General features: G+C 44.0%; 1 protein-coding gene across 8 annotated transcripts in view; it reads left to right on the forward strand.

Annotated features, from left to right (window-relative positions):
- The first annotated feature begins 101 nt into the window (after window positions 1-101).
- The window catches only part of cacna1da (calcium channel, voltage-dependent, L type, alpha 1D subunit, a), a 63864-nt gene continuing 48554 nt past the window's right edge, over window positions 102-15411 (forward strand). For 4 of the 8 annotated variants that reach the window (XM_076037070.1, XM_076037076.1, XM_076037073.1 and 1 more), the window contains exons 1-3: window positions 104-640; window positions 2613-3072; window positions 5211-5316. In XM_076037070.1, coding sequence (XP_075893185.1) covers window positions 2759-3072; window positions 5211-5316 — 420 coding nt within the window. In that variant the 5' untranslated portion in view covers window positions 104-640; window positions 2613-2758. Of the gene's footprint in view, window positions 641-2612; window positions 3073-5210; window positions 5317-15411 lie in introns of all 8 variants that reach the window. The other 4 variants (XM_076037069.1, XM_076037072.1, XM_076037071.1 and 1 more) reach the window with 3 other exon arrangements.

Here is a 15411-nt window from a genome sequence, read left to right on the forward strand (position 1 = left end):
TATAACAAAAAAAATAATAAATAACAATGATCTCTCGCTATTTTTCATGTCCAAAATGTCATATGGATTTCGAACGTGTACAAATAAATGGACAGCCTGCAGTAGGCTCGCTCAGCCTCGGCATTTAGTACAGTGACCTTCACGTGATGAATGGACGCTGCATGTGACAGGCTGCGTGAAAGGTGTCCTTCTGTAGCGGGGGACCGCGGGCAGGTAACGCTGAGGACACACACTCTCTGCTGGACACCGCAGCAGCAGCAGCAGCAGCAGGACGACGAGAAAGGAGGAGGAGGAGGAGGAAGAGGAGGAGAGTCGGGACCTGAAGGAGGGGAGACATTCGCTCTTTGTGCTCCGCTCGCTTCACTCTCCTCTGGCGCCGTGACGACAGGCAGCCAGGCAGCCAGGCAGGCAGGCAGGCAGGCGGACGGACGAGGATGCTCTGTTGTCTGGTGCGCAACTCTCTCGTCTCCAGCTCCCCGCTTGGCTTGTCACCATGGAAGAGCTCTAGATTGACGCGCGGGCTCTGCGCGTAACCTGCCGATGGCTCTCTAAGCCCACGTTCGAGATTGGAGCTGCGTTTTCGGCCCACCGGAGCAACCGGGACCGTGTCGTCTCAACCGGGAGGTCTTCAGTGGAAAAGGTAGAGCGCGGACGGTGAAGTTAGCCTTTTAGCCTAGCTGCGTTTTCTCCACGCACGGAGATAGTAATGAGGATTTATTTATTTATTTATTTTTTTTTAATGCCGCTGTCATGTGCACCGTCCACTATATTAGCCCTCAGAGAAGGAGCCTCGCTGATTGGGGTTGTTGTATTAACGTTGCCAGCTGTTTTCTGCTGAGCAGCGCAGGATCATCGGACTGCTTAGTTTTGCTCAATTTCCACCATGAGCGCCCGGACTCCGGGCTCTTTTATTATCATATTTTTCTGTACGGAGGTGGGGAGGGGGGGTAGGGGGGGAGAGAGATTTTTTTTTTTTCTTTCTTCCATATTCTATTCCATTTTGGCGTCCAAGGAGAAACGCTAGGACGGTGCATGATTATTTATGTTGCCACGAGACACTCACGGCTACGACACTGTTCATTTTTTTTCTCTCTCCTCATCACGGGCAAAAACGCTCGACGTTGTCGATGCAGCAGCTATTCCGCAAAAAAGGGGGGCACATTTCAGACGCATTGTTCACATTTTGAGGCTGCATTAGCCTCGGCCCCACCGAGGTAGCCTTGTAGCACAAAGAGGATGCAGGGATGGAAAACCATAAGATGCAGATGACACTGTTAATCACACACACACACACACACACACACACACACACACACACACACACACACACACACACACACGCTGCTGGTCCAGTTTTCCACCCTATGTGCTGTGATGATTAATTCTAGAGCATCACTGCTATGTGACCTTTTGTGTTTCTTCCTCTGGGCCCTCAGCAGTTCAAGGACTTACACATCTGATGTGAACTGAGTGATGTCTCATGAGTGGCATCTCTGAATCTGCATGAGCATGTTTGAGCTGCACGTTTATTCCCCCCCCCCCCATGCTTAGTTTTATAGAACGTTTTTGGGAATGGATTTGGACTCATCTGCAACATTTTTGTCAGGTCACCAAGGAGCCCTTGTTTTATTTTGACTCGCTTTCACTGAGCCATCAAGCAGTGAATTATTTTAAAGGACAATTTCACCAAACACAATTTTATTCAGATCGTGAATGCTGCCTTCAGGTGTGAGTGAATGTGACATCTCTGCCATGTATTATGAGGAAGGTCTCAAGGCCAAGGCAGAGTCCCGAACTAGTCTGAGAATACCATCAGCTTCAATTCATTTGCACTAAGATGCCCTGCGGCCCTTGTCCAGCACCTGAAGTTGAGCGTGGCTCAACATCTCGGCTGCTGCAGTTCAGGGCCGTACTGTGTCTGCTCTGCGATATGACACCACAACATATCGAGCTATGCAACTCCACGTCACACAATGTTATGTTCCAGCTTCATCACCGCTCTGGATGTGGTGTGAATGCAGAGCACTACTCTTGGCTCTGCTCTATAGGCACATTAAAGGCTGATCTGTTGACCATAAAGTCGGACACTAAAGTTCGCCCAACGGTCAACTGTTTTTTTATTTTCTTATTGGATAAAGCAACTAAGAGTAATTTGAGATTTAGCCGTATTGTGATTCTTATCGGATGCTTATCTTTTCAAGATGCGATTAGACTTAAATTGTTTGTTCATTATAATACGAGCAAAACAAATGTGTTAGATTTAAATATTTTGTCATCCTTGACCAAAAGACTAAAAAAGTGTGTTTTTTATGTTTTGTTTTCTTTTTAATCCCAAACTTAAGTATGATTGGCAATGTTAGAACCTGATTACTTCAAAGTAGTGCATTGGCAGCTTCATCATATAATCCTATGCTTTGCCATATGCTCGTATGTACAGTACATTATACATATACTCATCGGCGTTGATAAACAGGTCCATTGTTGTGTGGCTCTGCCTGTGAGAAAAAAAACAAAAAACGACAATTGCTCCCTCAAAATCTTCAAAATCTCCAATTACTCTTCCTTGTGTCTCACACTGATGCCATATCTGTGACCTTTGCTTCCTTTTCCAGAGGCAAAGTATGCCAGCAGCACCAGAGTCACTACCCCTGGTGACGTGCCAGCACACTGGTCAGACGACTCTGCCCTTCTTCAGCCTCCCTGTCTACCCCGGCAGATCCATGCTGCTGGATGCTCCTCACGGAGCCACGCCCGCACCATGAGCGCCAACGGGCCCACCCCAGACCCCGCCCCCGCAGCGCAGCCCGAGGCCCCTCCGGCCTCGACCCCGGCTCCTGCGGCGGCCCCAGCCCCTGCGGCTCCACCTCCGCCGCCGCCACCGGCTCCCGCAGCCCAGCCTGCCCCCACATCCACGACCATCCCGGCGGGCGCGTTGGCGCAGAAGAAGCGGCAGCAGTATGCCAAAAGCAAGAAGCAAGGCAGTAATGCCAACAGCAGGCCACCGAGGGCTCTGTTCTGCCTCAACCTCAACAACCCCATACGCAGGGCCTGCATCAGCCTGGTGGAGTGGAAGTATCCTTTACTCTGTGTTCTTCTCAGCGTCTCCGTACCGCTGCAACTATGACATTGACAGAAGTCTGGAGTTTCGGTCGTCAAGTATTTTCAAGTATTTTAAACACGTCAGTGTTGGCAGGAGTAGTCGTACCAGTAGTTGATTAATATCGATGGAAATTCATCAAGCAAAGCAGCATGCCAATGTAAAATATCAAGACTTCTTAAAATTTACCTCAAACTCACATTTAGAATTTCAGTTGCTGATACAAGAAAGGATTCTGAAGACGTTTTCTAATAAATCAGTGCAATAATAACACAAATACCAGTCTAGTGTTTAGACTTGTTATTAAATTCTTGGTCTGGTATCAACACTGCATCATATTATATCTTTGTTATTTTTCAAAGTAATACCATTAGGCTACTTTAAAACCCCAAAATTGAGGCAGCAAGCATTTTTCTTGTGAAGCGATTGATTGCCTTTGTCTCCAATAATTAGTTGTTTGTTTTTTTTTTTTAACTACAAAGTGATTTTTGTACTGTTTTGATCGGCAATAGTGCTTGCTATACTCTTTGAATCTCCCCTCTGGGTCCCATATAAACTACAGTGTTAATTGGAGGCCCAGTCACAAGGGCTTTGCATGGAAGATTAAATGAAAGTCATTACATCCTTACCTTTTTGCTGCGGAACATAGAGAAGTGAATGAACAGCCGTGTGACACTCCAGTGGGCTGTGTCCACGTTTTGTCTGCTGTTAAATGCAATTTTGAATAATGACTTTTGAGCTTTTATGAGGAGGTACATATACTTTCAAGTGAAACTGGGGCAACATATTAATCTGTGTTGGATTAACCAGATGTAAAATCTTGACAGCCTATGTAGAATACTTGCAGACCCACTGTGCAAGATTTAGCAGCACGGAATTTAGCAAATTATGCTAATTTCTGTGCTGCTAAGTTTTCTGTTGTCCCACTTGGTGCAATACGCTCATCTCCTCCTCCTTGTAAGTTGACATGTTCTTTATGCACATTTAAATACTTCATTAGTATAATAGTTATTATTTGTAAATGTATATAGTTGTTTTAGTGGCTAAAAACTAAAATTATTCCACTTGAAGCCAGAAGATTATTTAAATGACACTGTGGCATTTCTCAATTTTGTGGAGTTGTTGTTTAAAAATATGTCCCTTTTTTGTGTAAATCACTTTAAAGAAGTCTTGTTTGAATGAGTGTTTTTGATTATGAGATGATAGCAGAGCTGGTAACAGTGGCCTGCAGATCCTTTCCTCCTGTGAGGCGGTGGCTGTATTTTGCGGTCACATACCCCTGGTTTTGCAATTTTATTTCCTTTTATTCCCTTTACATCATAGTGATATAAGATTCCATTGCAGCCAACTGTGAAACTGTGTAACTTTGCTTTAGAGGGCCTACCGCACTCAGAAAGATAACTGCCAACAATAACTACAGCAGAAGCAAAGGGTGCATCCACACTGATGAGCAATATTATTATGTAAACAATGTTCCAAGCACACGCAGCCCAATCTGGCTATATTGCCAATTATTTCTTGAAGTAGGTGAGGTAATTGTAGTAGCATAAACGCTAACATAAACAAACAGGAGCTAGTAATTAATGTTTTATATGTTGCCAACAGATTAAATAAGTTACCGCCCTGCAAATGTCCTTCGGAAAGGCTGAAAGGGTGAAATGTATTTCAATTGCACCATTATCTTCATAGTTATACTCAGAGCCATCGCCATCGAAAGGCGTGTTTCATGATCGCCTGTGCCGTCAATGCCGTTTGACCTCCTCACTGTAAGATGTAAAACATTTAAGGACTTGAATGTTTTAATTTTAAATGTTGGCCGTAACGAGTGAAGGCCGATACATGATACGATTAAAAAGTCATAGTGATCTCATAGAGCCAATGAATAAGATTATGTGCGGATTTGTTCTGCCTTTTAAAACCCACGTATAAATGGGGGATTCAGTGTAGGGGACCTGTTTTGCTTGAGTGACTCCTAATCTGAAAGTGCAATATGTTTATGAAGAGTTTACTCACACGTTACAACTGTCTCGTTACCAGGCTCACATCTGAGATTGATGGATTATTTTCATTATTTTTCACCACTTCCTTATTTTCCTTAACCCTCTTTTGTCAGGCCTTTCGATATCTTTATATTAATTGCTATTTTTGCCAACTGTATGGCCTTAGCTGTCTATGTCCCCTTCCCTGAAGACGATTCCAACTCCACCAACCACGATCTGGTGAGTAGACTGTTTACGTCCTCTCAAGCATTGTGCTAAATGTGAAATAATGGACAAAAAAAAAAAAAAGAAGCAAGTTGTCGTTTTCCGCCAAATTTGTTGCACACCTCTTGAGATGTATTCAGCTGATGAAGCTCGAAGCCTGAGATTTTTTTGCGAAGCGTTGCTGGCGGACCTGCTCTTTGCTGTTTTGCTTTCTCATGCAGATTTGAAGTATCTGCTGTGCCTACACAGAAACGCAAACACTCCCGTTGGTGCTTTATCATGCCATAGCTTCCCTGCACAGAGGTTTTTTTATGCAGCCTTCTATTTTTAGAATTTCCCCATCATTGCAGCACTTCGGTGCACCTCGTGCGTTTACGCGCAAGTGTGATGAATTGCGGGTGATGCAGTGTCGTAAGCATCGTCTCGCGGCCGAGGGTTGGGTGCACTCTGTGGCAGCCAGGCCAACGTGCAGAATGTGCCCCGTACACGGGCGGAATTATCCCCTGTATTAAATGATTCATGAGCAGCTTATACAGCGTGTCTGCAGACATTTGAATATTCTTGAGAGCCGTGTCCCAGAGCAGTCAGCGCAAGGTTACCGCTGTCACGTAAAATGTGTCACGGCCGGTATTGTCGGGGCTGGAAGTGTTGCTGGACTACTTTAAAGTGCGTTGCGCGACTTCGGTCCGACCTCCTGGAGGGTGACCTCAAGGTGTTTGTTTACATAGCGATGGGACACGGGGAGGAAAGTAGGCCATCTGGGACATAACGCTTTATGAGGCTGGCTCGCAGTGCGTACAGTGCAGTGTCTGTAAATGTGGATCTTATATAAGCCGCAGAGAGTAAGAATCTGGAAGGATGTTACCAAACACCTGCACATCTGAGATTGTTCAAAATGTTGCCGTTCACTGTTGTGTGTTTGTCCTTTAGTGTTTCTGCGCAGTCCCCCCCCCCCCCCCTTTTTTTTTGCTTTATAGAATTCAATAGCAATTGTGCCTGCGTTAATATTGACCTTCCTTAAGCAGCTATCAGCCAGACATGACCAAAGCCCATCAGGCTATATATAGTCGCCTTTTCGCCCATTTTCTGTGGTGAGCTCATTTTGAAGCGACTGTTCCCATCAAATTGTGACTTTCATTACTCCAAAGGCCCTGCAGTAATTGTGATTTTAAAATTGAAGGCATTAAAGGGATAGTTGGACGTGTTGGCAAATTGGCTTCTTGCCGTAATCCCTGTTGTCACGTGAGTCGGTGCGTTCCCTTTAGTTATCAGCGGCTGTTTCTTTGAGATTTGGAGAGACTTTGGCTGCTCAGTGAAGAAAACAAAAAGCAAAAAAACAAAAAACAAACAAATACACAATTCAATACAGACAAAACACTGTTATGGACAACCTGCACTTTCTCCATACTAAGAAATAATAATTTGACCCAGTTGTTTCCAATGCTAATGCACAGCTGGAAATACATTCCAGACGCAACTGCTGGGCGGAGTGATTTCAAAAGTGCCTGTCTAATTAATATCAGTTTGTTGGGAAGAAGCCTGTTGGCGGCGGACTTTGTGGTGGATGGAGATACGGATTTACTTATCAAGACCCAGAACCTGAGTTGTCACTGTGTGTCACGCCGCCATCCGACCCCAAATCAACAGCCACGGATAATTGCTGGCAATAGGCTAATTTTCCAAAATCATTCATACTGCAGCACTGATGTTGCTGATAATGTTGCTGGATGAACTGTGCAGTTCAGGGATGTATTTTCTTCCCCTCCTTCTGGTCAGTGAGAGTACTCAGGATATTAGATTGGTGGGGGGCAAAATGTTTATATTTCTTTCACTGCAGCCTAAACAGAGACGTAAGTCTGAGAGATGCTGCAAGCTATCGCGTAATTCACTCATGACTTTGGAAATAGTGGTTCACCTGCTCCAGGTTGTTGGATGTCGTATTGCCAGTTTGATTTTCAGCGTCAAATGTGGTCTCAAAGCCTCAAAGTGCTGCGTCCTGTTTGTACGCCGTTGAACAAAGATGCCCAGTTGGACGAGGGCTTTCATAATGGTCACATTGCGTTGGTTGATTAAACAGAGCGGTTGCATTATAATCCCCTCCCCCTCTTTTTTTTCCAACCCTTGTCCTCCACTTATGGTTGTGAAACTCAATGTAATGGATAGAGACGCAGTGCTGTTAATTTGACTCACTCGTCCATTGATGGAGCTCACGAAGAAGACAAGTCATGTTTGATAATTGCGTGTACTGTAAATTCAACACCACCGGTGTATCGCCATTGAATTCTGGCCTTCATCAAAACCTTTTACAGTGGCGGAGTGCATGTTTTTGCTGAGCGCAGTCCTTGTCAAGCGCGTTTTTTGCTTTGTGCTTGAATTCTGCAGCGTAACCAGAAGGTGAATAATGCATTCTTTTCCTTTTTTTTTTTTTAGACATAGGTTGAACACTTGGATGCTTTGTAGGGCAGGTGTGCCAGCTTGGCTAGGTTGTTCTACAGAGCACATGCTGTAGTCACAGGAGAGAAAAAAAATGCTGAGCTAAGTTCTTTACGACGTCAGAAGATTGCCATTTCACACCGCTCTGCTCTGCGGGCCTCACAGGTGGGCTGCGGGCTGATATGAAACCTGAGAGGCGGTGCCGAGTGGCCCGGTGTGTGAAGCGAGCAAGGATCAAATTATGTCAGTCAACTGCGAGCAGGTTTCAGCGGCGGCGCACTGACAAAGCTGAGTGGTTTTCAGTTTGACTGAGTGCTGAATTTAGGATGAGCAGGACGCCCCTCCGTGAACGTGGGGACAGTTTTTGTGTCATTCGATAAACTTACTTGCTTAACTCCTGAAAGGTGAACGCACTGACAACTGTGACTTGGAAGATAGTTAGCTTTGCAAAGTCAGAGAGGCCTGAGGAAGAGAGCTGCTAGCTTCCTGGTCAGAGCTTCCAGATTGTACTTATTTTCTGCATGGAGTGCTGCTTGGGTGTGGCAAAATGGAGGATCCCTCAGGTAGATCAGGGAGATCCAGGAAACGCTTGCAGATGAGGGTGATACATCAAAAGCCTGTCTTGTAACCTGGCTAATCCATTTAGAACATGCCAACGTGTTTCAGCCACACTGGCCTTCGTCAGGGCAAGGATAAAAAGAAAAAGAAAAAAAAAAAGACTGTGGCTGAAACGCATTGGCATGTTTAGCCAAGTTACAATAAACAGCTCTCTTTGTCTACAGGTGTATACTTATTTTCTGTTTTGATTGATTGGTTGTCCAACACATTTAGCCCTCTGTTTATAGCCTCCTGAAAAAAGAAACTTCACTAAAACCAATGCTTATTGGCACACTCAGCATTTTTGGAAGAAGACAAACTCATAGCAGCATAGGTTGGTTTGGATGACATCGGCCTGAGCCCTTTCTGACATCACAAAGGGCAGATTTGCAGATATGCATGTTTTTTGTATTCCGTAATCAAGTGAGAGAAGTAAATGATTTTTCTTTTCTTACTTGAGATACACGTCGTGAGGAAGTAATGGGAAGGCAACGTTTGTCATGATAAGGGACCATTAAATGCATCTCACTATAAACAGGAAGCAGTTTGCTCCTCTGGCGCAACACAAGCCAAGAGATTTCAATCTTGGATGTAAGTAAAAGGATGAAGTGCGCACACACACGCACACACACACATACAAACACATGCTCACTCGCTCAGTCAAGGCCGTGGGAGACGACAAACCCTGTTAGCGGATCACACTGGTTTCCCCCGCACGGCCCTCCTGCCTGCCTACCTTGCTGCTCCGCCGTTCCGCCTCTGTTTAATGAACTGGCCCCATGCAGCCCACCCCGCTCACCCGGGTCCCCTCCGCGCCCGCCTCGTCCGAGGGATCTGGATCCCTTCTTGCCTTTGCGTTAAGGTCATTTCTGTCTTGTCTACGTGAGACTTGACACCCCGGGCGGCTCCTGCTGAAGGTAGCTGAGCGAAACAATGACCTTTCCGCGGTGCGCGTGATTCATGCGTCTCATCCTTTCACGAGGCAACATGCGGCGGAATGCGTCCGCTACGGAGCGTTTTCTCCCCTCCGTGCCGCTGTCATTGCGTAACCCTGGAGCGGCAGCGCTATTTATTTTACCGGGGACAAAAGGACACAAATATGTAAAGAGCGAAATGGCTGCCCGCGAGATAAATTCACAGGGCCGTTTGGACGCCTAGAGGAGTCGGATGAAGGATGTCAGTAGTTCAATGGCAGGAGGTGCTTTGTGTGGATTGCCTAAACATCTGTAATTGGCCTTGTTTTTTTAATTGGACAAATGAGTTTCAAGCCAGAGGGTCGGCAGTTTCCTCTCCTCATTGTGTAATGACAGCCCTGACAAAGTGAAGGGGTGCTTGATGCGTTTTTGTTAAACTTCTACCTGATTGAAGAAACCAAATGAAAAATTGGTGCCACATTAGTCAGGGAAATGTCTATGAGACATACACCTGTCTTGTCTCATAGTATATGCAGTATTTATTTACTCTATTGCATATAGTGTATTTTCATAAAGCTTCTTCACGCCAATTGAGAAGAATATCGCTGTTGTTAGAAAATATATGGAATTAGCATCAGTTGAAACAACATCCTCTCATTATGGAAAGCAGGCCTGCTTGCTTGAGCTGGTTTTAGTGTTTGTACAAATCAGAGCTAATGGACAAATAGTTTGATGGAAACAGCTTTGTATGGAGACTAAACTCTGGCATAGTGACCATATAGCTCACATGACCATGTGCTCAGTGTCTCGCACGTGCACACCACACATCAGCGTATTTGCAATGCCGCAGTGTGCGCATTGCATTTACACGAAGCTCCTAATCACAAAATGCCCAACAATTAATTGTAATTTCTGAAGTCCATTCTTTTGCAGGTTTTATTTGCCTGTCCTTCTTCCCATAGACTCGCAGTGTCCTAGAAAGTGCTTAACTATCCTTAACGCCTAACTAACGTACGTGGCCTCATTAATTCTCATGGATGGCACTCGTGTTTTTGCTTTTTTAAATGAATTTTTCAAAGCAAATTTTAATTCTTTTTCAGTTTAATGTTATTAGTAATGTACAATGTGTATAAATAGTCCTGCAGCACCTGAACCAGCAGCCAGGTTGATTGCCTCCGGCCTTCTTCTGCAGCAGTTTCACTTACCGGTTAGTAAGTGCTGTTGATATGATTCATTGGTGGATGTGAAATGTGCGTTCGGATCGCCACAAATGAGCAATAGCAAAGTGGTTTCCAGTGTAAATACGTGCCTTCGGTGCCAACGCTGGCGACTCGCAGTGAAGACGAGCCCTCTGACGGATCACAGTCGCCCAGCGCTTCAGCGTGACAAGCAGCCAACGAGGGGCCGCCGCCAGTTTACAGTGGTTCTTGTCAAAGATGATCAGAAGGGGCGAAGCAGCTCAAGTTTTCTCTGAGCTGACAGCTGGTGTCCATCTTGGCTACTTTTCTTCTTTATGCTCATAAAGTCGATCATGTAAATGAACGAGGTACTAAAGACTCCTCACCAGGACCAGAACAATGTAATTTACATCCTCAGGTCTCGTCTCAGTGAAATGCTGTTTTAGGTGTACTGTCGGAAGTGAAGGTCTTGACTTTCATGATGCTATTGCCTCGTTAATACCTCTCTATGTAACTGTGGACAGCAGCTTCTCAGGTTCCATGCGTCAGGTGTTTTTCCCCGGAGTGCCAATGTGTCCCTGCGTTATCCTCGCAGTGTGTTTGCCTGTCTGTGTGCGTGTCTAACGGCTGGGAGCAGCGGCAATGTCTGGACTGTGGCCTCCTGTGGAGCTGACGGTAGAAGTATGTGTTTAGTCACTTAACGTAACCGCTCATTTGCGGCTCACACCACCACTGTCCCCGCTTGTTATCGTGAACGTGCGTTTGCAGAGTGTGTACATGTGTGTGTGTGTGTGTGTGTGTGTGCATGTGTGTGTGTGTGTGTGTGTGTGTGTGTGTGCAGTTCCCACTGAGCGCTCTCTCACTTGGGCTGTTGCTCACACGCTGGCAGACCTTCATGTAGACGCTGTCCATGTGTGGCCAACCACTTTTGGCTTTGGGGGTTAATATTCTTTCCCTGAATCAGCCATTGTTTGCGTTTTCCACGACAGCCACCGTGTCGCACATGTGCCTCCAGACATACACACATTATGTCTCCAGGCTAGCGTTAGCAGTGTCAGTGTCCCCTTCACAGGTACACTCACTTTATAATGGAATGCATGTTGGCAAACAAACAAACAAACAAACAAAAGATGAACGCAGATGCATGCGAAATAGAAGAGACAGAACTGTTGTTTTTTTTTCCACTGAGATAAGAATACACAGCTTGGCTCTAATCAGCTCTCATACTCATACAATGGAAAGTATTACCTATTACGTGCTTATCACTTGATTATTACTTCTCAAAGATGTACAGTAGGAAACTCTGAAACAGATATTCAGTTACTGATTTGATAATGATTTTGTGATGATTAATCTACCCACAATTTCCATCCATCCATCCATCCATCCATCCATCCATTTTCAATACCTGCTTCTTCCGAGCTCAGGGTCATGGGGCTCTGCTGGAGACTCACAATTTATTTATTTATTTTTTTTTCAATTGAATAATGTTAAAATATACACAACAAAGTGAAAAAAACATTCCTGGCAAATGGAAAACAACAACAGTTGATATGACATTCACAAATAGTATAAAAGTAATAGGACATATAAAAATATCTATCCTACTACAAAGACTCATTTCGGAAAACTTGTCATCAAATTTTGTTTTAATCGATTGAAGTTGATTAATCATTTGCGCTTTACTCTCAAACAGTAAAGAAGATAAGATAATTCTCTAAACGACATCACATGAGGCAAACTGCAGTGCCACAATAATTAGATTATACTTAACCTGATGCTTTGTGAGATAGTTGCCTGTCCTCACAACCGTTAACAACTGGACTGTTGTCTATTATCTGCATGTTGTATGGGGAGCTTGACTCCAGCAGTCCTCTGGATTGTTTTAAGGAATACACCGCTTATGCAACAAATGATCTGTCCAAGGTTTTCTTTTTCTTTTTTTTTCCATGAAGAGATTTAGTTGGTAGTGTGGGTACACTGAAGATGACCTCCACCCAAAGTGTTTTCCTTGGCAGGGTGGCATCTGCATTCTTGCTCAAATCCTGCCTGCCTCCACAGCACTCTGCAGACAGCAACACGCACAAACACATATGCTTTTGTTGGGTCAAATTCTTATCTGTATAGCATGCAGGCTAAAATATGTGACCAGTTTTGGCAGAAAATATGGTAGAAGTTCAAATGTGATGTAGGACGATTCATGACGCAGTTGGTTTCTTTGCTGTGTGTTCCTTGACCTTGACCAATGTTGAAAAAGCAGGTCAAAAATGAGAGAACACCGTCTTTTACTTATTTTTCCTGACTCCACTTTTCAAAAAAAAATATGTGCTGAAAATGTAAGGCTTAAAACCACCCCTTTGTGATGTCACAAAGGCCACTAGGACCTCACTTATAACCCACCACTTTTTAGACCTGAAGAGATTTAGAAAGCTAATCCACTTTTACCCACACTAGAATGGGGGCTTTTGAAAGAAAAATCTCAAAATGTATAATACTGGAATATCTTTAACAAACCTCAAGCCAAACAGTGCGCTAACATCCTAATGTACATCCTAATGTGAATCTACACACACACACACACACACACACACACACACACACACACACACACAATTGTGTGAGCACAAACCTGCAGAAGTGGGCGGTGGAGCAGCAGTGAGCGAGTGCGGGATGGCCTCACCCCTCGTGGCTGGATGGCACTGACTGATCCATACAGACAGGAGAAGAAGGGGAGTTCGCAAGGGACGGATGGAACGTGGGGGGAGGGCCGTGCAGCAGGGGATGGACGTGGGAAGCCCTTTGGAAATACACACGCTCGCTTTTAATGTGCGCGGATGGCATAACGTGCCGTTGCGCGTAAAAAACTGTCTCACCGTGGCCGCTGCTCATCGTTTGATTTCCATTTCGGTTTCCAGCCACAGATTGGCTGCTTCCCTTTGCCTTGCTTCGCTTTGTGCGTGTGTGTGTGTATGTGTGTGCGTGCGTGTGCGTGCGTGTGTGTGTGTGTCCTCCAACACGCTGCATATGGTGTGTGCTGGCACGGACGTTAACGCTTGCGGTTTGCATTGTTTGTTGTGCTGTTAGCTTTGTGGTGGCACACAGATATCAGACATGCATGATGTCATTCTGACTCATGTGACTGCAGGCTCAGTGCCACACACTCGAGCGTGTGCTTTCTCACACACACAAGCACTCAGGTGGTTGTGGGAAACGGCAAGCTCAGGCTCCTGGGCAAACACTTTCGTGTAATTAGTAGTGGTGAATTTTTTTTAAAAAAAAGGAATCCTCCCAATGCCATTTGATTCTTGCTTTCAATATTGTCCGCCATATTTTTGAGGGAGCTTTTTATCTTAAAAAAAAAAACCTGTTGTCGCATTTTATTTACATTCTTCGAGCATTTATCTGATTTGTACAGAAGAGGATTAGGACAACAAGAAGAGAATTTCTTTTTTCAATTTTCCAATTTCGTGATTAAAGTCGAAAGGCTCTGCGGCCAAGTCTAGTGCGGTACTTCCGTTTTCGCCGGTTTCCTGATTAGATTACTGTGTGTGAACGTTGTGGGATACACCTGTTTTCGTCTTTTTTTAATGTCGACTTTATTCACGAAATGTCGTCTTTTTTTTACGTAGACTTTTTTCACGAAATTTTGACTTTATTTAAGAAATTTCAACTTATCATTCAAAAGGAAAGCTTAAATAAAAATCTCCTTCCTGTCATATTTTTTTCTCTTCTTGTGGCCTGAATCCTCTTTCCTAGATTTGTCAGTCGTTAATCATAAGGTGCACAGAAAACATCTGCATCTCCATTAATTAAATCGCTCCATTCCATTCAGCAGTCATGTGAGTGAAATACTGATACATTTTATGGTTGCAGGGATTTACTCCTCTCGTTGGACATGCTTGACTTATTAGGTTCATAATTCTTAATGAGAGTGCTTTGTTGGTTAGAACTTTGCATGGACGTGTTTCTCTTATTTTGTTCCCTTTCAAGAATCTTTGTATGTGCGTTGTGGTATGAGCAGAGAGCAAACCTAAAGTGTTGGCTGCACTGTTTTTTATATGGTGTTTCACCACCATATGATCTGTTGAAAATGGACAATGATCTGCGACAATGTTGGTGGGACAGTTTGACACGCATACTCGAAATGCATTCAGTGCAAAGAGGCCATACAGAGAGAGAGACTGACTCTCTTCTTCTCCTTCTTCTTCTTCTTCTAATGTTTGGTCAAAACTTTCATATATAGCTGATGTTTTGCAATGTAACTTCAGTCTAAACCATAGGTGTCAAACTCTGTCCCGCGAGCCAAATTTGGCCCGCAGTGTAATTATATTTGGCCCACTAAGCAATAAAAATCACTACCAGTGCTGAGCCGCAGGTATTATACAGCATGTACTGCTAAAACTACAAATCCCAGAATGCTCTACTGGTATTTTGGTGCCTTAATGAGGACAAGGACGTTCATTGAAAGACATTATTATTATTACTTAATTGCTTAAGTTGTTATATTGGTTTTAAATATATTATTAGCCTGTGGAAAAAGTTTACTGTGAAATTTGAATCAGAAGCAAAAAAAGAATCAAAAAGCATGCAATTTTTATTTACATTTTATTTATTTTAATGAGTTTTTTTTTTTAAGTTAAAATTTGCATGTGTGCAATATTAAGTTATTTATTGTATCATATTAAGCTTTGCTTGTTTTATGTTCAGGTTGAAGCAAAACCTGTTTGGGTCCATATAGAACGCTTCACTGTTCTATCTAGAGGAAGATTTTTTTCAATAAATATCAATGTTGGCCCACAACTTTGTCCAAGTTTTAAATTTTGCCCCGCTGCTTATTTGAGTTTGACACCCCTAGTCTAAACGCTCATGTTGCATTTTGCAATTTTTACATCACAAAGTTGCAACAGACGCCATGATTCTGGACTGGACTCGGAGAGATCAAATGATGCAATTGATGAAACAGGCATTGCAAATGACAGAGCAAGTCA

The sequence above is a fragment of the Nelusetta ayraudi genome, unplaced genomic scaffold, assembly GCF_046127955.1.
Source record: "Nelusetta ayraudi isolate G7.1 ecotype Tasmania unplaced genomic scaffold, CSIRO-AGI_Nayr_v1 ptg000050l, whole genome shotgun sequence".
Lineage (NCBI taxonomy): Eukaryota > Metazoa > Chordata > Actinopteri > Tetraodontiformes > Monacanthidae > Nelusetta > Nelusetta ayraudi.